We start from the raw sequence: 24623 nt of genomic DNA, 5'->3' as shown, positions 1-24623 counted from the left end.
ACGTTGTACAATACAACATGTCCCACAAATAACAAGCCATCAACCAGCTCCGTAGCCAAAAAGTAAAAATGTTATAGACGGCAATGCAAAAATTTGTGGTTTTTTTTTTTTGCCCTCATTAGGGTTTTATTTGGCAAATTTAGTAAAACGTAAGAAAAAATCATATTGACCCATAGAATAAATAAAAGATGATTATTACATTGTTAACACCAAAAAAAAGTAAAAAATGGAGCAGAACGGTCATGCACAGCAGTCTGCTCTATTAGTCGAGGGGTCCGACTGATCTTTGGGACCTCAGCATTTTAGTTTGTGGGAGAGCCCCTTAAAGGACACCTGTCATCAGGTTTCTGTCACCTCTACCTGTTGGAGCAGCTCACAAGGATCCATCACAGCCTTTATCTAGTTATTTCATACATTAATCATTATAAAATCATCTATTCTTTATTATGTAATTGAGACTGGTCACATGGTCAGAGGCAGTGATGTCACTGCTGTTACCCCTCCCCTCTCGTCCCCCTGCTCATGTCTGTGTGTAATGTATAGTAAAGCATTGCTAGTGTGTGTGCTGCATCCTCCTAATACACAGACATCAGCTACACAAGTACCTGACATGTTCTGCTATAACATGGCTGCCAGGAGCTGTTGTATCTCTCCTATACATACACACACACACACACACACACACACACACACACACACACACACACACACACACACACTGCAGGGGGCGTGGCCAGCAGCAAGCACATATAACAGCCATTACACCATTATACCTCACTTCATTATACAGGCTGTCAGTCAAGCACTGGGGGTGTGGCTGTGCCTCCCACTCATGAATAAGCTGGACAGCTTGAATATGCTAATGACTCATTGGACATTTCACAGGTCATTTGCATACAGCTTTAGGACCTCATTGCTTAGGTTTACAGGCATGTAGAGGGACAATAAAGGGATAGAGGCAATGCTCTCTAATGGAAGTTTATGAAAATTTATTTAGATTAGGGTGGTTATTTTGCATGATGGGTTCTCTTTAAGTTACTAAATGGCTGCGTCCTTAAAGTGTTAAGGCTCAGCCCCATTTTTTAAATTTTTTTTTGTATTCTGAAATGCATTGCTATAGATGGTAATAACTTTTGAACACTGTTACTAATCAAAGCGATTCTGAGATTTGTTTTTATCTCACATGTTGTACTTCATTTTAGTGGTGAATTTTTGCATTTATTTACAAAAAAAAACAATGAATCTTCGAAATTCGGAATCATCACGCTTTTAGGCAGATAGACCTAACTTACGGTAAATAAGTTGCTGAATAACATTTTCCCATATGCCTACTTTACATGTTCAGAATTTTTGAAGTGTCTGGATAAATTATTTTGATGTCACCCGGCTTACAAATCGAAAATATATATATATATATATATTTATTATTTTTTTTCTCCATAGTGTCAGAATAGACTATTTTGGGGATAAATACTGTTTTAAATGAAATTTTAAATATTTAGCATTAAAAAACCCTTATATAATCAACCCGTTTTCAAATCTGCACCTATCAAACAGCTTTCATGAAGATTGTTAACCACTTGCGATCTTCATAGTAATTACGGTAAATCAAAGTGGAGGTGAAATTTATAATGGTCAAATTTAGTTGGTTATACGTTCATTTAGCCCTAAAATTGGCACATTTCCAAAAGATAAAAAGAAAACCCATCTTAAAATTTGTTATGCAATTTCTCCCTAGTACAGAGAACCCCCCCCTACATGTGGCTGTTACTTGTATTATGGGATCACAGCGAGGCGCAGAAGGGAAGGAGCGCCCTGCGTCTGCCAGGATTTTAGTTTCTTCATTGGCCTCTTTTGTAGGCTATAAAATTTTTGCCTTTTCGTTATTGGGGCCATGTGACGGCATTTTTTTTTTTTACTATTTTGGGGTTGGTAGGCCCTATCGTTGAAAATTTAGGAACTTTTTTTGTTTTTTTAGGGCAGGTGTAGAAATGTATGAATTCTGTACTGGATTTTTTTCTTTTGTGTACATTTTCCATATGTTTTACTTAATTTGCCAAATAAAACCCTAATGTGGGTTTCTTTGCGGGATATGTTGTAGTTTGCAACAGTATCCTTCTGGAGTACATGTTTTTTTTTGATGCAATAAAAAGTGATCAAAAAACATGTACTCGAGTATAAGCCTAGTTTTTCAGCACTAAAAATGTGCTGAAAACCCAAACTCGGCTTATACTCGAGTAAAAAATATATAGGTTTTACCAGGTTTTTGTGGTAAAATTAGGGGCCTCGGCTTATACTTGGGTCGGCTTATACTCGAGTATATACGGTACTCTGGAATGGTACTGTTGCAAAATATAACATGTCATCAACTAGCTCCGTAGCTAGTAAAAAGTAAAAATCATAATTTACGGCATTCATTGTGCGGGTTCAATAATTAATTACTTTTATTCTATGGGTTGTTATGGACACAGTGATACTGTGGGGTTTGTGTTACTTTTTCGTGCTTTATGTCTTTCATATGTTATGGGGCTTAAGGTCATTTTTTTTTTTTTTACTAGTTCCCCCATGGGACATGTACAAGCAATCATCATTGCTTATCCATAATAATACTCTGCAATACTGATGCAGGGTATTAGCTGTGCCAGCCTATGCACATGCATAGGCTGACACTGTGCCTTTTAAGATTACGTCATGGACACCATCTTACAGGCACTAACCTCAGGGCTGCCCCTTTTGTAGGCTATAAATTTTCGTTTTTTCGTATTTGGGGCCATGGGACGGCATTTTTTTTTTTTTTTGCTGGATGACATGCTTTTTCCATTGTTATCAGACAGGATTTGGTCCAGAAGTTGATTGAGAGCTGCCAGGGAGAATTGCAGAGGTCCTGAAGAAGAAGGGTCAACACTGTAAATATTGACTAGCTGCATTAACTCATTCTAACTGTCAATAAAAGCTTTTGTTACTCATAATATGATTGCACTTGTATTTCTGTATGTGATGAAAACATCTGACAAACACACATAAAAACCACAGGGCAACAGATCATGTGAAAATATAATATTTGTGTCATGGCCATGACTGTACATGTGGTTTTTTTTTACGGCGTTCATTGTGCCGGTTCAATAATTATTTACTTTTATTCTACGGGTTGTTACAGACACAGTTATACTATATATGTGGGGTTTGTGTTATGATTTCGACTTACTCTGCAATACTAATTTATTGCAGGGTATTAGCAGTGTCAGCCATCTTTCAGGCAATGCCTACAGGCAGCTCTGGGGTCCTGATCGGACCCCAGAGTTGCCATAGCAACGATCGGCGCCTCCTGAAACTGTGCAGGGGAATCGTGGGAGAAAGACCCCCCCCCCCCCCCCCCCCAAAGCATGACCGTAGCATTTAACGGGTTAAACACCTGCGATCGGAGCCTGCTTCAACCTCGGGTGTTACAATGGGGTGTCGGCTATTAGTTATAGTCGTCACCTTGTGTGTCTCCATGCCAGTTCGGCTCAGATATTGAGCTGAACCGGCATCAGCGATGCGTCCGATATATCGGATGCTGGGCACCAAGAGGTTAATAGGGCTCTGTAGGAACATGTCACTAGCAGTATATGTTAAAATGTGGCTACAGGTTCCCTTTAAAGAGAACAGGCTCTAATAGCCTAGGCTAGGCTGATTTTAAAAATGCCTATGTCATCATTCTGAATAATTTCAATTATTGACATATAAGTTTAAAAAGACTTCTGAAATGATTCTGAATGTTGACAAAGGCATTTTTAAAATCTGCATGGCATAGTCTATTCAAACCTGTCACCAGCTAAAATACACATTACTGGTGACAGGTCGGCTTTAAGAACAATTCTAATAAATCTCCTGCCGTTTTAAGAACTAATGTAGCCTTCATACTAACTTGATGCACCCGTGTTACTGCATGGCGGATTGCTATGTTATTGTAGAGTATGAATATCACATGGGTTTTGCATTTCATTAATTTCCTTATTTTTCTCTTGTAGGGCTGCTCTATCAGTAGACGTGAGTTCTACTAGAATTAATTGCTTCTAAAAGGCCATGGCTACAGGAGATAAAATTGCTATATTGTCTGAGGATGAAGAGGAACAAAAGAGGAAATATGTTATTGCTGATCCTTTCAATGGTGTTGCTACAGAACAAAATGTTCCAAGTGGAAATTCAGGAGGTGCTGATAATGTGTCCACAGAAGATCAGGACATGGACTGGCTGGAAAAACATTGCATCAAGATTAACAATGACCTTCTGATATCGAAAGTTTTTTACTTCTTTTTTTATTCTGCATACGGATCACTGTACCCCTTATTACCAGTATACTACAAACAGTTAGGGATGTCTCCCACCCAAAGCGGGTTATTAGTGGGCATTAGATATTTTATTGAATTTTGCAGTGCACCTTTCTGGGGGGTAATAGCTGACCGGTTCAGAAAGGGAAAGATGGTATTACTGTTCTCAGTACTTTGCTGGGTATTATTTAATTTGGGGATTGGATTTGTAAAACCAGCAGCTTTACTTTGTGTGCCTGATATGCCTATAACAGTTAAACCTACTAACTCAAGTCCATATGAAACAACATCATTTACTTATGTACCAACCCAATCTATTACAGAAAATGCTGCAACAGCCAAAAACCAGCATAAGAGGGACTTACAGGATGAGCATCTTGTATGGGAAGCCCCTAATGCGAAGAAATTATTTTACCAAAAATCGCCTTTCCTGTTACATCGGGTAATCCGAGAGGTTGCAAATAACTCAAAGGCACCACCACTGCCTGATCCTGGTGAAAACAATACAATGACCATTACTGCAACTACTACCACTACCACAAAGAGCCCTAAGACCATGTTACAGTATAATCAAGAAGATGTAGAAACAATATTTTTGCTAATTTTATTAGTGGTTATTATCGGAGAGTTTTTTAGCGCTCCAGCCGTTACTATTGTAGACACAGTAACTCTTCAATATTTAGGCAAGCACCGGGATCGATATGGATTGCAGCGAATGTGGGGATCACTTGGCTGGGGTTTAGCCATGTTATCTATAGGAATAGGCATAGATCACACTTCCATCAGTGTGATCATTGAAGGAGATGGTTGCACTGAACCGGACTATAAGAACTACCGTATTGCCTTTATTGTCTTTGGCGTCTTGATGTCTGTGGCACTTATTGTTTCAACACAATTTCATTTTTATTACCATCACTTAAAACCAAGTGAAGAACGTAGAGAAGATTTGGAGATTTCTCCTGTAGCAAGTTCTCAACCAGAATGTAGAGAAGATTTGGAGATTTCTCCTGTAGCCAGTTCTCAACCAGAATCGCCAGCACAAAATGAAGGAAAAAGTCAAGAGTTGGTCCAGCATTTCAGATTTTGGGATCTGGTCAAGATAATTTGCACAGTACAGTATGGTTCTGTTCTCTTCGTAGCCTGGTTCATGGGATTTGGGTATGGATACGTATTCAGCTTTCTTTTCTGGCACCTTCAGGACCTTAAAGGAACCACAACATTGTTCGGTGTTTGCTCTGTTCTGAGCCACATATCTGAGCTGACTGCTTATTTTTTCAGTCACAAGTTGATTGAGTTAGTTGGTCACATCAGGTAAGTTCATAAATTAATATTGTTGTCCTAGAGCACCATGTGGATATGTTCTGTTCTAAAATATTGTATAAATTTTACACAAAATATTTAGTGGGCAGCCTCTTCAAAGTGACCTTATAGTCTTGAGCTACAACGTTAAATGGGCTACCCACATTAAGCAAATAATTGATATTGAGTACCTACAAGCTAGAATACTGTAATGCACAAAGCCCACATAACAATAAATACCTACAAAATGCTATGCCATTATTGTAAACTAACAATAAATGGATCAAAACATGGCATTAAACCAAAATATAAATTTTATTATTTCATAGAAACACTATACAGGCGGTCCCCTACTTAAGGACACCCGACTTACAGACAACCCATAGTTACAGACAGACCCCTCTGACTCCTGGGGAAGCTTTCTGAATGCATTACTATAGTCCCAGACTGCAATGATCAGCTGTAAAGTGTCTGTAATGAGGTTTTATTGATAATCCTAGGTCCCATTGCAGCAAAAAATGTTTAAACTCCAATTGTCACTGGGGCCAAAATTTTTTTGGTCTGGATCTACAATTATAAAATATACAGTTTCGACTTGCATACAAATTCAACTTAAGTACAAACCTCCGGACCCTATCTTGTACGTAACCCGGGGACTGCCTGTATTGATATTTTTTGCTGCTCTCAATGGAACCTTTCTTGACTTTATTTAAGGTCTATTTTCTCTGGAGCAATGAAGCAACAGTAAAATATGTCCGTTGTCTTCTAATCATCTCAGTGAGACTGCTGGAAATATCCATCTCCAGCATTTTCAAGTAATAATATACAACTATCATGGAGATTGTTATGGCGGACTCTATGAACATGTTCAAGAGAGGCCTGGATACCTTTCTGGAGAGAAAAAATATAACGGGTTATGGGGATAAAACATTTATTTAATTCTTAACCCCTTCCCGACATTTGACGTAATAGTACTGCATCGCGGGAGGTGCGTTCCCGCAAAATGCAGTACTATTACGTCATGCTTCTGGCACTGGCTCCTGAACGGAGCCGGCGCCAGAAGCTGCAGGTGTCAGCTATATATTATAGCCGACACCTGCCTCTAACACCCGCGATCGGAGATTTCTCTGATCGCGGGTGTTAACCCCTGAAGGGGCATTTCAGAAGAATCGGACCCCCCCACGGCGCTTACCGGGGGGGTCCGCTGCTCCGATCTCAGCCCCGGGACTGCCGGTGCCCGGGGCTGCGCGATCCTCCTTCCTGTAGCCGGGTCCCTGCCTCCTGACAGGACCCGGCTGTAACAAACTGAGCATGCGCAGCATGCTCAGTGTGTTACATTACACAGTGTAATACATCTGTATTACACTGTGTAATGTGAAGAAGAGCTTGAACAAGTGATCAGTGGATCACTTGTTCAAGCTAACCTGTAAAAGTTAATAAAAATGTTAAACACTACAAAAAATCATTTTTTAATAAAAATAATTAATTAAATAAAGTTAAAGTCCCCTAAACACAAATATTCCCTATACACATGCAATAAAGTTAAAAAAAAACCCCACAAAATCGCCAAAAAACGCCACATATTTGGTATCGCCGCGTCCGTTACAATCCGTACAATAACTCAGAAACATTATTGGACCCACTCGGTGAACGCCGTAAAAACAAAACCCGAAAAACACGCCAAAAATTTACATTTTTCATAAAATCTCTACACAAAAATGTTCTAAAAAGTGATCAAAAAACGTTATGTGCGCAAAAATGGTACCAATGAAAAGAACAACTCAACACGTAAAAAATAAGCCCTAAACTAGCTCTGTCAACCAAAAAATATTAAAGTTACGTCTCCGAAAAGATGGCGATGCAAAAACAAATGAGATTTCCTCTATATTAGTTTTTATCCAGTAAAATTGTAAAAATAAATGAAAAACTATATAAATGAGGTATCACCGTATTCGTAGTGATCTATAGAATAAAGATAATATAGTATTTTTAGTGTACGGTGTACGACCCCCCAAAAATACGAAAAGAAAGTAAACCAAAATTGACAATTTTCTTTTCACCCATACATTCAAGAGTTAATAAAATCTCATCAATAAGCTAATGACCCACTAAAATGAAGTATTTGTAAAGTGCATCTCATGTCGCAGAAAATAAGCCCTTATATGTCCAAATAGCCAAAAAAATAAAGATTGTATAGCCAATAAAAATTGACAATGCATAATCTGCTCTGAATGGCGCAGCTTCCCTTCGATGCCCTGGCGTGTGCCCATACAGAGGTTACCACCACATATGGGGTATTGTTATACACGGGAGAGATTGGGTATCAAATTTTGTGGAGCGTTTTGGTATTTTATCCACTGAGAATTTGTACATTTTTTGAAAAACATATTAATTTAGCCAAAAAAATTTTACTTTCAAAATTGCATCCGATTTTGTTTTAACCCCTGTAAAACAATTAAAGGGTTAACAAACTTCATAAAAGTTGTTTTACGTACGTTGAGGGGCGTAGTTTCTATATTCGGGTAATTTAAGGGGATTTACTTTTATTTAGGCCTCTCAAAGTGATTTGAAACCTGAGCAGGTCCCTCAATAGCAGGATTTTGCGTTTTTTATGAAAATGTGAAAAAACGCACCTAACGTTCAAAGGCCCATAACATCCTCCAAAAATAAGAGTATGCATAAAAAACCATGTCCACATAAAGTAGACATTCGGTGAATATTAGTTATTACGTTTTTTTGCAGTTATGACTATGTATGGAAAAAGTAGAACATTTTGAAGTTCAAAAATCAAAAATTTTTCCAAATTTTCACCAAATATCTGATTTTCTCATAAATAAATGCAAAACATACCACCAAAATTTTTCAAATAACCTGAAGTACGATGTGTCACGAGAAAACAATTTTAAAATCACTTGGATATGTTAAAGCGTTCCGAAGTTATAACCACTTATAGTGACACAGGGCAGATTTGAAAAAATGGGCCGTGTCAGGAAGGTGAAAAGGTGTCACATTGTTAGGGATGTATGAAGCGGGCTCACAGGCTGAAAACCCACGACTGACATCCGTGATCGCTGCTGACACTGATTGTGGGTATTAATCCCTTAAACAAGTTGGAGGCACCTAAAGTATGGCGCAGTTATCTTGGTTATGGCCACCACTGACGTCATCGGTGGGCAAAAGCCAGTTGCTTTGACAGCCAGGGCAATAACACAGAGTTCTGTGGCCATCACAGCAGGTTATCTAAATTTACAGATGCAGTAAATTTACAATACTGCAATACTGTATAGGTCAGTGATGGCTAACCTATGGCACTGGTGCCAGAGGTGGCACTCGGAGCCCTTTCTGTGGGCACTCAGGCCATCACCAGAGATGACTCCAGGTATCTTCCTGAAGTCCCAGACGGCCCAGGACTTGCTGTGAACAGAGGTATTTTAAAGTGACAGCTCTACCTGAGACTATTTTCTGCTTTATTGGTGTCCACAGGTGCTGGTATCAATGAAAACTGTGACAGAGAAAGGAGTATATATCACAAATTAAAATTTTGTGTTGGCACTTTGCGATAAATAAGCAGGTCTTTGTTGTTGTTTGGGCACTCGGTCTCTAAAAGGTTTGCCATCACTGGTATAGGTGATCAGACCCCCTAGGGTTAAAGTACAGACAGTCCCCTACTTAAAAACACCCGACTTACAAGCTGATCTCTGGATGTTGGTAATTTACTGTACTTTAGCCCTAGACTACAATAAACAGCTATTACAGTTATTAAAGCTGTCTGTAATGAAGCTTTATTGTTAAACCTGGTTCTTATGACAATCCAATATTTTTTTAAATCCAATTGTCACAGAGTCGGAAAAAAAATTGGCTTGGGTTACAATTCTTGCATACTATTTCAACTTTAGAACAAACCTACAAAACCTTTCTTGTATGTAACCCGGGGACTGCCTGTACCCAAGAAAGTCTATAAATGCAGTGCAAAAAAGTTTGTTAAAAAGTTATAACGTCCCTTTTCCTATGAACTGATATAACAATAATAGACAGTTTTTTTAACTACTTTCTCCTGTACTATTCCTTTTTTAAAATATAGTTTCAGATGTTTAGTTACATTTAAAAGGAATATTTTTATCCTGTAGGTCTCTTTAGTTGGAATGTAGTAAAAATCCTTACTTGTAAATTTAGTTGCAGTCTTGTGTACTTGCACATACAGTTAACTTAAGAATGTTAAATGTGCTTTTTGTAATGGGTGTGTTGTATTGACATGGTCACAATGCATCATGTTTGCAGGAAACTCCCTTGAGGCACACTCAGTCTCTTTGAAAGGATTTGTTAACATTTCAAGTAAGACAGAATTTTAAAACTGAAATGAAGTGGACTTTTTCTTCATGTTAAGACACTTAAAATATTAGTTGTAAAATGAGGTACTGAAGATTGAAAACTCCCACAGCAGATCAGTTTGCACTTCAGGCTGTTTCCACAGATAAGATTGAGAATTTTAACATGTAAGAAGGTTGTTGGGGACTTTTTTTTTTTTTTTTTTTTTTTTTAACAGCAATTTTGTTAATTTTCTGGATGATTCCATCACACCAGGCCATGAAAGTAATATTATCTAGAATCTGTTCAGCCTTATATTGAAGTACTGCATAATCAGTCTCCAAGGAGGAATCTGACACTCCTTCATGTTCTACACAGTACCTCTGTAAATACTCCTGTCTAACCAGAAACAGAATCACATTTCCTTCTCCCCATGGAGGAGCTAGACAACCTATTAAAAGTGGTCAGAGAGACGCAATATAGAAGAGGTTATCATATCCAAGTCTATTTAAGACAAGTTGTTTGGCAGCCTGAGAGTTAAAAGAAAACTTGTGTTTCACGTAAATGAAACTCTGAAAGAGTTGATTATGGATGAGTGTCAGGAGCCAAAGAAAAAAGTATCGGTGGCCAAAAATTTCAGGAATTGTTTAATACAGAAGAGCCTAAAATATGCGACCCTTATTCGAAAGTTGATGTCACAAAAGTTGTAAAGTAAACTTCTGCCCTTCGAAGCCTATATAGAAAGGGGCTGGGGAGAGGATTATAGGGGGCATGTTTGGTGGAGGTCTTTTTGGGGATGACGGTTCATCTTTAACAAACAAAGAAATGCGTTGCAGTTTATATTTCCTACCTCATTTTCCCCGCCTTTTTTTCTCATTCGCTCTCAGTTCTGTACTCTGCTGTAACCTGAGAGATAAGGTCTGTATACCCCTCTATTATTTCCTTGTGGGATGTAGTTTGCAGACTAGGGTCACTTGTGGATTTAATGTTTTTTTATTTAGGTTTTCTATTTCCCCTCCAAGCCTCTGGATTTCTTAGCAGATCCTTCATGATTCTTCAAGTTCTTTATTTTTTATTATTTATTTATATTCCAAGTGCTTTATCATTTCGGAGCCCTGCTGTATTTTCTGGCTAGGATTTAGGATCACATGTAGGGTCTTTCGTGCATCAGGAAGCATGGCTTCCTAAATCAGGGAGCTGACATTTCACACTGGCACAAATTGGGCATCCCATAAAGGGCACCACATAACGGGCGTCACAAAATGGGCACCGAACTTTCCAGAAATAATTGCAATTTACATCTTGGACTCCATTGCACATCATATTTGGAAACTACATGTATGTTCACAATGCTCATTTCACCATGTGCTATGGTGTTATATTATACCTTGCTAAATTCTCCAAGGGATGTGCATTCAACAATTAGGGTCACTTTTCGGGTTCCTCTCTGTTTTGGTACCACTAGGGTTCTCCAAATGCATCCTGACACATGTGAAGGATTTCTATCAAATTTGGCTTCTAAAAGACAAACATCCCTCTTTCCCCCTACTGTGCGCCCCTACAACATTTTATATGCACATGTGGGGTACTTCTACACTCTGGAAAATAGTTTGACACATTTTTTGGGGGTTATTTCATCTTGTTCCTTGTGGCTTACAAAAATTAGGGGTAAAAGTGACCCTTATAGGAAAATTCTCACCTTTTTAGGGCCTAAGAAAATCAAACACCTTTATGGCCAAATGCACATTTCTATGCATCTTTCTAAATTCCTAAATGGTGTCACTTGTTGGGGTTCTCCTCTGTTTTGAAACACTAGGGCTCTCCAAATGCATGTAAAGGATGTGTGTCAAATTTGGCTTCTAAAACGCGAACGTCCCTCCTGAGCCCTACTGTGTACCCATACAACATTTTATTTGCACGTGTGGGGCAATTTTATGCTAGGGAAAATAGAAGTACACATTTTTGGGTGTTATTTCATCTTTAATCCCCTATAGCTTTCAAAAATTAGGAATAAAATTGACTATTTTGGGAAAATTTTCATCTTTTTCCTTTTTAGGGGCCTAATTGATTCAAACACCTGTAGGGAAAACTACACATATCACCTTGCTAAATTCTTCAAGGGGTGTTCTTTACAAAATGGTGACACTTGTTGGGGCTTTCCTCTGTTTTGTACCACTAGGGCTCTCTAAATGTATCCTGACATCAAGTTATTTTGATGATATGACTAACTTTCCAAAAAGTAGAAAAATTTTTATTTGGAAAACATAGTTTTTTTTTTTTCCAAATTTCTGTTTATTTCATAACTAAATACTAAACATGTTGCTTAAATTTCTTAATTTACATGAAGTGCAATGTGTCACGAAAAAATATCTCAAAATCAACTGAATACGTTAAAGCATTCCAAAGTTATGACCACTTAAAGTGACACATGTCAGATTTCAAAGAAAGGGCTGTGTCAGGAAGGTGCAAAATGGCCAAGTCGTTAAAGGACACCTGTCATCAGGTCTTTGTCACTTGTCCTGTCACTACTACCTGTTGGAGCAGCTCACAAGGATCCCATCCCAGCCTTTATCTAGTTATTTCATACATTGTTCATTGTAAAATCATCTATTTTTTATCATGTAAATGAGGCTGGTCACATGGTCAGAGGCAGTGATGTCCCCTCTCCTCCCCCTGCTTATGTCTGTGTGTAATGTATAGTAAAGCATGGCTAGTGTGTGAGTGTGTGTGCTGCATCTGCTGACATGCTGCATCCTCCTAATACACATGAGAGATACAGACATCAGCTACACATGAATCTGACATGTTCTGCTGTAACATGTCTGCATCCTGGAGCTGTTGTATCTCTCCTAAACACACACACACATGCACACACAGGCTGCAGGGGGCGTGGCCACCAGCACCAGGAAGCACATCATTATACAGGCTGTCAGTCATGCACTGGGGGTGTGGCTGTGCCTCCCACTCCTGAATAAGGTGGACAGCTTGAATATGCTAATGCTTCATTGGACATTTCACAGGTCATTTGCATACAGCTTTAGGACCTCATTGCTTAGGTTTACAGGCATGTAGAGGGACAATGAAGGGATAGAGGCAATGCTCTCTAATGGAAGTTTATGAAAATATATTTAGTTTAGGGGGGTTATTTTGCATGACGGGTTCTCTTTAAGGGGTTGAGTTCCTATGTATTTTTTAAGAAAAAGGGCTTTAAAAATTAAGCAAAATGAGCCAGAGGGGCTCCAGGATCTATTAACATCTTTGTAACCTGGAGCCCCTCAGACACTCGTTTGCATAACTTTGCCTTTTTTTTTGTTGTAAAAACCAGAAAACTAAAAGTTAAAAGAAGAGCAGATTCTGCAAGAAAAGGCACACACCAGCATGTAAGTGTGCTTGATTTACAGGCCATGATACTTATACCATATATATATATATATATATATATATATATATATATTTTTTTTTTTTTTTTTACCCCTTAACGCTCTTAAAGGTTCTACGGCAATCTTCAAGCAGCTTAATGTTCCTGTCACTACAGTTGCACATATTATTCAGAAATTTGAGATCTATGGGACTGTAGCCAACCTCCCTGGACTTGGCCGCAGGAGGAGCATTGATGACAGATCAAAGAGATGAATAATACCAGTGTTAACAAGTCCTCTTCATACAGAGGTGGGGGTTGTTGCATATTGCAGCAAACCCCGACCGCTAATAACCGCGGTCGGTGCTTGCACCAATCGCGGCTATTAACCCTTGAGTTGCCGCCGGCAAAGTAGCTGGCGGCATTTAAAAGATTGCGGCGCGCGGGCGCCGGCATGTTTATTCCGATCGCCGCGCCCCCGAACGTCGGTTGCCATGGTAGCCTCGGTTCTTCGTTTGACCCGAGGCTTAATGGCTTCTGCAGATTCGTTACAATGAGCCAGTGGCTCATTGTAATGAATGAGCTGCAAAAATGCCATATATTGCAATACAGAAGTATTGCAGTATATGGTAGGAGCGATCTGACCATCTAGGGTTAATGTACCCTAGATGGTCTAAGAAATAGTGGGAAAAAAAAAAAAAGTTTAAAAAATTTATAAAATATTAAAAATTCAAATCACCCCCCCTTTTGCTAGAACTGACATAATAAACAGTAAAAATCACAGACACATTAGGTATCGCCGCGTCCCAAAACGCCCGATCTATCAAAATATAAAAACGGTTACGGCCGGCGGTGACCTCCGAGACGGGAAATGGCGCCCAAATGTCCAAAATGCGACTTTTACACCTTTTTACATCACATAAAAAATGGACTAAAAAATGATGATAATGTCGCACAGACCTAAAAATGGTAGCAATGTAAAGGTCGGCTCATTTCGCAAAAAAATGACACCTCACACAGCTCCTTGCACCAAAGTATGAAAAAGTTATTAGCTTCAGAAGATGGCAAAATTTTTTTTTCTTTTTTGTACACATTCGTTTAATGTATTAAAACACAATAAAACATACATAAATTTGGTATCACTGCGATCGCACCGAACCAAAGAATGAAGCTGAGGTGTTATTTTGAGTGCACAGTCAAAGTTGTGAAAACTGAACGTGACACACGTGCAGTTTTTTTTTTCAATTTTTCCACATTTGGAATTTTTTTTCAGCTTCACAGTACATGGCATGTTAAAATAAATAACATTACGGGAAATTAACATTTGTTACGCACAAAATAAGCCCTCACACAGGTCTGTATACGTAAAAATGAAAAAGTTATGGATTTTTGAAGGTGGAGAGCGAGAAATGAGCGAAAAAACCCTGCGTCCTTAAGGGGTTAAAAACCAAAAAGAGCCAAGTTGTTGTGTTTCTGTTTTTGCTCCCTACCTTCAAAAATCTATAGATTCTTTATTTTCCATGTGCTGAGCTGTAGGAGGTCTTGTTTTATGTGTAACAAATTGCACTTCAAAGTGAGGGTATTTAATATTTCATGCTGTGTACTGGGAAGTGGGAAAAATATTCCAAATGCAGTGAAGTTGGTAAAAAAAAAATGCATTAGCAACTTTTTCTTGTTGGCTTGGATTTTACGACTTTCACTTAAGATTAAAGTCCTGGCATGGCTTTTGTCCAAGATAGAGATCGCATGACCTTCCATCTGTGGCCATTTTATGATCAAGAGTAACTGGCTAATGAGGTAAAATGTAGGAGGCTTTATTTTACATATCAAAATTGCATAATATCTTGCCTCCCACACATGAGGTAAAGTGGCCAACCCATTTAACTCTTCATGGACAGCCGCTGGATAGTCTAATCTCCACACAATGCTGAATTTCAAAGGGAAATGTTCTCTAGATAGGGAAAGACTAAAAGGGGTATTCCCACGGAGACAAGGTTCTAATATATACCGAAGATAACAAAATAACACATTCTCTAATATACTATTATTAACAAAAATACAGCATTTCACAGATATATTTTCAATCTGTCTCTATCAGTCCTGGTGAACACAATTACGGTTGCCTCCAACCGTTAATCTTCTGACTTTGGGGTCGGGCAGGACTGTGTGTTTGTTTTTTGTTTTTTCTTGTGATTAGATTCTCCTGTCACGCACTGTGCTCTCTGTATTGCCCCTCTCCCCTGAATTTCAAGACCAGCTCACACAGACTCTCAGGGTGCGTTCACATGTTGCAGTTAAAACTGCAACCATCTTTGAGGTGATTTTAGGTGCAGTTTTGTCAATTGAACAGGTGAAAGACATGAACTGAACGAGTGAATGACACATGTGGAGCAGGTTTCCCCTTCAAAATCAAATTCACTCATTCAGTTCATGTCTTTCACCTGTTCAATTGACAAAACTGCACCTAAAACCACCTTGAAGCTGATTGCGATGCAGTTTTAAGGGTGCAGTCACACATTGCAGTCAAAACTGCATCGCAATCAACTTTGTCAATTTAACAGGTGAAACACATTTAACTGATTTTGAAGGGGAAATCTACTCCACAAATCTCATTCTTCAGTTCAGGTCTTTCACCTGTTAAATTTAAAAAACTGCACCTAAAAAAACACTTCAACGTTGATTGCGATGCAGTTTTAACACAACCTGTGACTGCACCCTTACACTTCTTGTCTGCAAACGGAGGACAGGGAGGGGCATGTCCTGATCACAAATGCATTTTACCTGAAATGCATGCAATCTGTAACGAGTACCTCACATTTTGCATACGGTTCAGCTGAATTGCATATGCGATTTGGACAAGCCCCTCCCTGTGCCGATTCAATTATAGTTGAATCGCAATTTGAAACACAAAGTGTAAATATAGCCTTAAAGAGTAACTGTAAAGGTTTTTGCCTACTATCTTTATTAGGTATATACAGTAGTTTCTTTGCTATAGCCATCACATTAACTCATTGCTGCAATGGCTGCCTCCTTTCCATGTGGTGATGAGCCTTATGAATTCATATGATGTTTACTCTTTGTTTCTGGTCGGTTTCCTGGGAGGCTATAGACTTCATGTAACTGGTTTACTAATGATTTCTACCACTTATTACATGTTTCCTGCTCCTTGATGTGATAGAAGCTGCCAGGCTGGTCACTATATACATCCTGTATGTGCAGTGTTCAGTGGATTTACTAAATGGGAAACTAAATGGATGTAATGCTAAATTACTTTAAAAGAGAGAGCACAAGGCATCATGGGATCTGTGGGCAAGCTAGCTGGCCTCAGCCTGAGGGCATAGACTGATGGATATTAGTCTCCACCTACTTGCCATAACTTTGGGAAGAAAAGGACGAGCAGCACAAAGTAGGCATCGTTCTTTTTGTTTCCAAAAGGATCACATATAACAATTTGGTACAGTTACGCTACAAGACTTATGATTTGTAAAGTACATATTTTTCTTTATGTTGCGTGAATGAATATTCTTGTAGACCTGTGTAGTATAAAAACTTTTTATAAATTATTATTTATTATAATTTTTTTTTTTTTTTTTTGTTTCAAAGTAATATTAGAAGTTCATGTGGAAACCAGGACCCAGATTGATGTGTAAGATTATTTCAATTATCTGGCTACAGTCTCTTGTGGCACATCTAGAGAGGTCCAGGGAATTCTAGGGAATTGACACTTGTGGCAGTGGTGGTTGGTATAGATTCTAGCTGTAACCTGCATCAGTTTTCAGGTATATAATATGGTAACTTTATAGGCATCTAGTAATGTCCTTATATATATTTGTGTGTATAATTTTTTTTTTTTTTTACGCCAAAAAATGCACTTTTTGACCAGAAAATTTGCAATCTACCCCCCCCCCCCTGAATGAGTGAGACATATCAGAAACTAAATGTAATTCTCTATAAATAAATCAGTTGATTCTTTTAAAAATGTTAAATGGAAATCTCTTGTTCTATTATAGGGTGCTGTATATCGGTCTTGCTTGTAATACTGCACGTTATTTGTATATTTCCTACATGGAAAATGCATGGACAGTACTCCCCATGGAAGTATTACAAGGTAAGAGAGTCAAGTGGAATTTTTTTGGAATCATCCTTTTGTATTCTAGGTTAGACAAAAATCTAAAACTGTAATTCTGCATTCTGTCGTGCACTAAGCATTTACTCTTCTTTTAAAATATTTTAATAGTGTGCTTCATGTAGCATGTTTCATTGTTTGATTTTTCCATACTAGGTAAATGCTTAACCCCTTAACGACCTGGCCCTTTTTGGTTTTTCATTTCCATTTTTCACTCCCCACCTTTAAAAATGTATAACTTATAATCTATAACTTTGTTATTTTTACATGTAGAGAGCTCTGCGAGGGCTTGTTTTCTGCATAACAAATTGCAGTAATGGTATCAAATATTCCATGCCGTGTAAAGTGAAGCGGGCAAAAAATTCCAAATGCAGTGAAAATGTTAAAAAAACGCATTTGCAACGTTTTCTTGTGTGGTTGGATTTTAAGGCTTTCTACTGTGCACCCCAAATTACATGTCTACTTTATTCTTTGGGGTCAGTACGATCACGGGGGATACCAAATTTGTATAGGTTTCATAATTTGTATTTTTTTGCCATCTTCTGGCGCTAATAACTTTTTCATAATTCGGTGTACAAAGCTGTGGGTAGTGTCATTTTGACATTTGATGACGTTTTCAATCCTATCATTGCTGGAACTGTACAACCGTTTGATCACTTTTAATTAAAATGTTTATATTTTTCAAAATGGCAAAAAAGTGCCATTTTCGACTTTGGGCGCTATTTTCTTACAGGGTTAAAGGCAGTGAAAAAATGTTATTATATTTTGATAGATCGGTCATTTTCTGCATTCACATTTACTATTTTTCAGTCTCCCTAGGGTACTTTAACCCTAGATTGTCTGATCGATCCTACCATATACTGCCATACTACAGTCATGGCAAAAAGTTTTGAGAATGATGCAAATGTTACTGCATCAGGTTTTATAATGGCAATTTGCATATACTTCAGAATGTTAGAAAGAGTAATCAGCTTAACAGCAATTAATTGCAAAGTCAATATTTGCATAGAAAATGAACTTTTTCCCACAAAACACATTTCAACTTCATTGCAGGTCTGTCTTAAAATGAGCAGCTTACATCGTTTCAGTGATTGCTCCATTAACAAAGGTGTGTGTGTTGATGAGGACAGGGCTGGAGAACAAGCTGTCATGATTAAGTAAGAATCACACCACTGGACACTTTAAAAGGAGGCTGGTGCTTGGCATCATTGTTTCTTTTCTGTTAACCATGGTTATCTCTAAAGAAACACGTGCAGTCATCATTGCACTGCACAAAACTAGCCTAACAGGGAAGAGTATCGCAGCTAGAAAGATTGCACCTCAGTCAACAATCTATCCCATCATCAAGGAATTCAAGGAGAGAGGTTCCATTGTTGCCAAAAAGGCTTCAGGTCGGGCTACCAGCAGTGCAGAGCTTACTCAGGAATGGCAGCAGGCAGGTGTGAGTGCATCTGCACGCACTGTGAGGAGGAGACTCTTGGAGCAAGGCCTGGTGTCCAGGAGGGCAGCAAAGAAGCCACATCTCTCCAGAAAAAACATCAGGGACAGACTGATATTTTGCAAAATGTACAGGGAGTGGACTGCTGAGGACTGGGGTAAAGCCATTTTCTCTGATGAATCCCCTTTCCGATTGTTTGGAACATCTGGAAAACAGCTTGTTCGGAGAAGACAAGGTGAGCGATACCACGAGTCTTGTCTCATGCCAACTATAAAGCATCCTGCAACCATTCATGTGTGGGGTTGCCTCTCAGCCAAGGGAATCAGGTCGCTCTCACAGTCTTGCCTAAAAACACATCCATGAATAAAGAATGGTACCAGAAAGACTATGGGGAAAAAAAACTCTCTACACATCTTTCCTCCGGCTCTGTCTTCGGTTCCCTGTGCTCTGTGTCACACACCATGACATCACCCGCTTGCCGACATCATAGTGTGTATGTTGCCACTGCATTGATGTCACTGCACAGGGACTCGGAGCTTCAAGGGGTATTCCAGGAATCAGCATAATTCATATACAAGTGGGCACTCAAAATATAAGCTAATGTGTAGAGATGAGCGAGCACTAAAATGCTCGGGTACTCGTTATTCGAGACGAACTTTTCCCGATGCTCGAGTGCTCGTCTCGAATAACGAGCCCCATTGAAGTCAATGGGAGACTCGAGCATTTTTCAAGGGGACCAAGGCTCTGCACAGGGAAGCTTGGCCAAACACCTGGGAACCTCAGAAAAGGATGGAAACCCCACGGAAATGGACAGGAAACAGCAGGGGCAGCATGCATGGATGCCTCTGAGGCTGCTTAATCGCACCATTATGACACAATTATGGGCAACAGCATGGCCATGACAGAGTGACCGAATGAGGCTAGATAGCATCTAAAACATGCAATAATTGACCCTGACACTATAGGGGACGGCATGCAGAGGCAGCGGCAGCAGTGGCAGGCTAGAGAGTCTCATGGCGACATACCCTAAATGGACTCCGGTTTCACCAAAGGAGGTGAAATGATTTCCTATGTGAACAAAAGGTTGACGGTATATTTAGTCGATAACACAGCATGGTGGCGACATAGTGACCAAGTTCCATAACGTATCTGGTGAAGCACCCTAAAAATGAGCCTGACACAGCTCTTTTGATAAGGGGACAACATGTGGAGGCAGCCATGGAGACGACTTCCATGATTAAGAGCGACAGTATGGGGCATCCATATTGCGCTGCTATGATTGCAACTTCAGGTCTCCAGCATGGCGGCGACAGATGGGCCGAGTTCCACCATGTATCTGGTGAAACACCTGAAAATTCTGCCTGACACAGCTCGTTTGATAAGGGGACCATGTATGCCTACAGTTCATGCCAGTCGCTGCACTAGCTGCCAGTCTCCTTTCGAATACAGTTTAAAATAATAACCCTCATCCATAAAGCTCTGTATAATGCTGCACCCCCCTACCTCTCCTCTCTTATCTCAGTCTATCGCCCAACCCGTGCTCTTAGATCCGCCAGTGATCTTAGATTAACCTCTACCCTAGTGCGGACCTCCCACTCGCGTCTCCAAGACTTCTCTAGAGCTGCACCAATTCTATGGAATGCTCTGCCCCGGACTATCAGACTAATACCTAACCTCCAAAGTTTCAAACGTGCTCTTAAAACCCATTTCTTTAGGCAAGCCTATAACACTCATTAACTGCATGAAGTTTTAACTCTTCTACTAACCCGTCCTGTGTCGTCCTCCCATCTGTTATCCAGCAACCAACAGGCACCAGACTTCTCTGCAGTCCCATTCACCCTGGACCTGGTATATAAGATGACGGCTGAGTGGTTCAAGCGACAGCAATTCCATTTATTGTATTTTGTTCTATTCCCTAAGAAGAATGGCTTGACCATTAAATATTCTTTTACATCGTGTTACCCCATCATCTTCATAAACCGTAAGCTCTGGCGAGCAGGGACCTCACTCCTGTTGTTCCATACAAATGTTGTGCTCTGTTACATTACATTTGTATTTGTTTCCTATGATTTGTAAAGCACTACGGAATATGATGGCGCTATATAAATAAAGATTATTATTATTATTATTATTATTATTATTATGGAGGCAGTGAACTAGTAGTAGATTAAAGGTGCTGCAGTTAAAACTATGTTAGTTGGATCTTGGGATGGAGCTGGCGCTCCGCTTCCAGGCGAGCTTTCGCCAATCCAAGCCCCTGTCTCTAGGCTACTCCCCAAACAGCACTTCTAAGAACCTTTTGTACAAGATCAAGTGTAGTAGCGTTCTTATAAGTTTGGGATATGGCGGGTGAGGGGAATGTAAACAGATGCGCAAGAAGCGCTGAAATAATATTGGTAAATGATAAAAGTTTGCCAGTATATTTTGTGGATTACACAGCAGGGTGGCGACAAAGTTAACAAGTTTGATGTGGAATGCCCTGTAATAGTTCTTGGGCGGTGTGCCTTTTATCGCCTAGGCTCAGCAGTTTGAGCACCGCCTGCTGTCGCTTAACGACGGCACTGCTGCTGTGCCTAGAGCTACTGACTGATGGCGCCATGCCCACGGATGGTAGTTCGGAGGAGGAGGTGGAGGAGGGGTGGGAGGAGGAGGAGGCATAGTAGGCCTGAAAGACCTGGACCGAGGTAGGCCCCGCAATCCTCGGCGTCGGCAGTATATGACCAGCCGCAGGGTCAGACTCGGTCCCAGCCTCCACCAAGTTAACCCAATGTGCCGTCAGCGATATATAGTGGCCCTGCCCGGCAGCACGTGTCCGTGGTCAGGTGGACCTTGTCAGAAACGGCGTTGGTCAGGGCACGGGTGATGTTGTCTGACACGTGCTGGTGCAGGGCTGGGACGGCACATCGGGAAAAGTAGTGGCGGCTGGGGACCGAATACCGAGGGGCGGCCGCCGCCATGAGGTTGCGAAAGGCCTCGGTCTCTACTAGCCTATAGGGCAGCATCTTCAGGCTAAGCAATCTGGAGATGTGGACATTAAGGGCTTGGGCGTGCGGGTGGGTTGCACTATATTTCCGTTTCCGCTCCAGCGTCTGGGGTATGGAGAGCTGAACGCTGGTGGATGCTGTGGAGGATCGTGGAGGCGACGATGGGGTTTTTGTGCCAGGGTCCTGGGCAGGGGGATGACTATCAGCTGACACAGGGGAAGGAGCAGTGGTGTGCACGGCCGGAGGTGAACGGGCTTGGTGCCACTGAGTGGGGTGTTTAGCATTCATATGCCTGCGCATACTGGTGGTAGTTAAGCTAGTAGTGGTGGAACCCCTGCTGATCCTGGTTTGGCAAAGGTTGCACACCACAGTCCGTCGGTCATCCGGTGTTTCCTTAAAGAACCTCCAGACTTCTGAAAATCTAGCCCTCGCCGCGGGAGCCCTCGCCACGGGAGCTTCACTACGTGACACATTTGGCGCTGATGCACCTGCTCTGGCCCTGCCTCTCCGTCTGGCCCCACCACTGCCTCTTCCAACCTGTTCTGGTCGAGGACTCTCCTCCGTCTCAGAAGCACTGTGTTCACCCGGCCTCTCAACCCAGCTTGGGTCTGTCACCTCATCATCCTCCGATCCCTCAGTCTGCTCCCCCCTCGGACTTCCTGCCCTGACAACAACTTCACCACTGTCTGACAACCGTGTCTCCTCATCGTCGGACACCTCTTTACACACTTCTTCCACTACGTCAAGAAGGTCATCATCACCCACAGACTGCGACTGGTGGAAAACCTGGGCATCGGAAAATTGTTCAGCAGCAACCGGACAAGTGGTTTGTGACTGTGGGAAGGGTCCAGAAAACAGTTCCTCAGAGTATGCCGGTTCAAATGCCAAATTTTCCTGGGAGGGGGCAGACTGGGGGGGAGGAGGCTGAGGTGCAGGAGCTGGAGGAGTGCCGATTTCGGTGATATGGGTGGACTGCATGGAAGACTGACTGGTGGACAAATTGCTCGAAGCATTGTCGGCAATCCATTACATCACCTGTTCGCACTGTTCTGGCCTCAACAGTGCTCTACCACGAGTCCCAGTAACTTCAGACATGAACCTAGGGAGTGTAGCTCTGCGGCGTTCCCCTGCTCCCTCATCAGCAGGTGGTGTCTCACCCCGCCCAGGACCAAGGCCTCTGACCCCTGCAGTAGTTGGACGCCCACGTCCCCGCCCTCGTCCTCTACCCCTAGCCCTCGGGTTAAACATTTTGAAAATGAAAGTTATAACTTTAATTTTTTTTTTTACTTGTTTTTTTTTTTTTGTGTTTTTTTTAGTTTTTAAAACCAAACGATGCTATCCTATTGCTATGGCTATTTTCTAGCCAAGTATGAAAGCACACTGCTATGCCAGATGAGATGACGCTGAGTTATGAAAAAATAAACGTAAAATAAAAAGTAAATGGCAGACTGTGCCTAATTGAAATCAAACCCCTAATAAATTTTCCCACTTTGGTGTTTGAGGTGGATATGTGTGTCACTAAGAGCTAAACACAACAGTAGCAAGTTCCCCTGCAAATTCCTCACAATATGGTACTAGCTGCAAATAAAAAAAAAAATGTATAACGTTATTGTAGCCCTAAGAAGGGCTGTTGGGTTCTTGTAGAATCACTCTTGCCTAACACTATTCTAATGGAACAGCCTAACGCTTTCCCTGACCAGCAGCAGCTCTCTCCCTAGCGGCATCCAGACACAGAATGATCCGAGCAGTGCATGCAGGGGCTAGTCTATTCCAGGGTCACCTGATCTGGCCAGCCAACCACTGCTATCGACGTGTAAGGGTACCACGTCATGCTGGGTGGAGTGCAGAGTCTCCTGGCTTGTGATTGGCTCTGTTTCTGGCCGCCAAAAAGCCAAACGGCGGGAGATGCCATTTTCTCGAGCGGGCGAAGTATTCGTCCGAGCAACGAGCAGTTTCGAGTACGCTAATGCTCGAACGAGCATCAAGCTCGGACGAGTATGTTCGCTCATCTCTACTAATGTGTAATTAGTTGTTATTTAAAATTTTACTCCCCTTAGCAGAAAATGCTGATGACATAGACTGTAATGAAGAATTAAAATGCTACTGGCCCTTTAATCAGTCCGTTAATTTCCTCTGCGCGGTCCGTCGCAGAAAAGAAGATGGCCGCTGGTCACATGTCCACATCAGATGTCCTGTACCTGCCTGGGCAGGGTCATGTGATCACCACTACGTTTGGCTGTAGTCGGTTGGTTGCAGCGCATCCAGTATGATCAGTGTTGTGGTGATGGCAGTTACACATCATTACTATGGTAACAGAGCAAGAAAACCTGTTACATCATCACTGTTAGTAGAGCATAGGAGGGAGGAGGAGTTACTGAGAACTAAAGGATCATGGAACTTGTAGTTTCCAGTGGCGGCCATCTTAGTGATAACTCCACCTACTTTAGAGAGGCCATAAATTTTGTAATTTATAAAATCATATTATTTTAGCTCCGTTTTGTGACTAATGACATTGAGTTTTCGGGGCAGCGTAAGACCGCCTTACTCTCTTCTCTCAGACACCCCAAATTATTTGAGCATGCGTGCACGTTTTGATAAGAAAAGACAGAAGACTGGAATTCTGTTTTATCCTAGGTTCATGCTCTTAACTTGCCATACAGAAAAGAGAACTGAACTGCCTTAATTTCCTGATACATAGCTTCTTATACCCATACAAAAAGGTGTGGTTACATACATTAAAATCATTATAATTGGTTATAGCTAAGCATATATGTCTGGCCCCCGACCCCTGCTGATTGGTCCT

At 40.8% G+C, this 24623-nt stretch overlaps 1 protein-coding gene across 6 annotated transcripts in view; it reads left to right on the top strand.

The window, feature by feature from the left end:
* MFSD6 (major facilitator superfamily domain containing 6) overlaps positions 1–24623 on the top strand; it is a 212875-nt gene that overhangs the window by 6562 nt on the left and 181690 nt on the right. For all 6 annotated transcript variants that reach the window (XM_072120951.1, XM_072120950.1, XM_072120945.1 and 3 more), the window contains exons 2-3: positions 4011–5621; positions 17283–17380. In XM_072120951.1, coding sequence (XP_071977052.1) covers positions 4066–5621; positions 17283–17380 — 1654 coding nt within the window. In that variant the 5' untranslated portion in view covers positions 4011–4065. The remainder of the gene's footprint in view (positions 1–4010; positions 5622–17282; positions 17381–24623) is intronic.

The sequence above is a fragment of the Engystomops pustulosus genome, chromosome 8 (genome assembly GCF_040894005.1).
Source record: "Engystomops pustulosus chromosome 8, aEngPut4.maternal, whole genome shotgun sequence".
Classification (NCBI taxonomy): domain Eukaryota; kingdom Metazoa; phylum Chordata; class Amphibia; order Anura; family Leptodactylidae; genus Engystomops; species Engystomops pustulosus.
The sequence above is the reverse complement of the archived record's forward strand: the minus strand, read 5'-3'. Positions and strand labels throughout refer to the sequence as shown.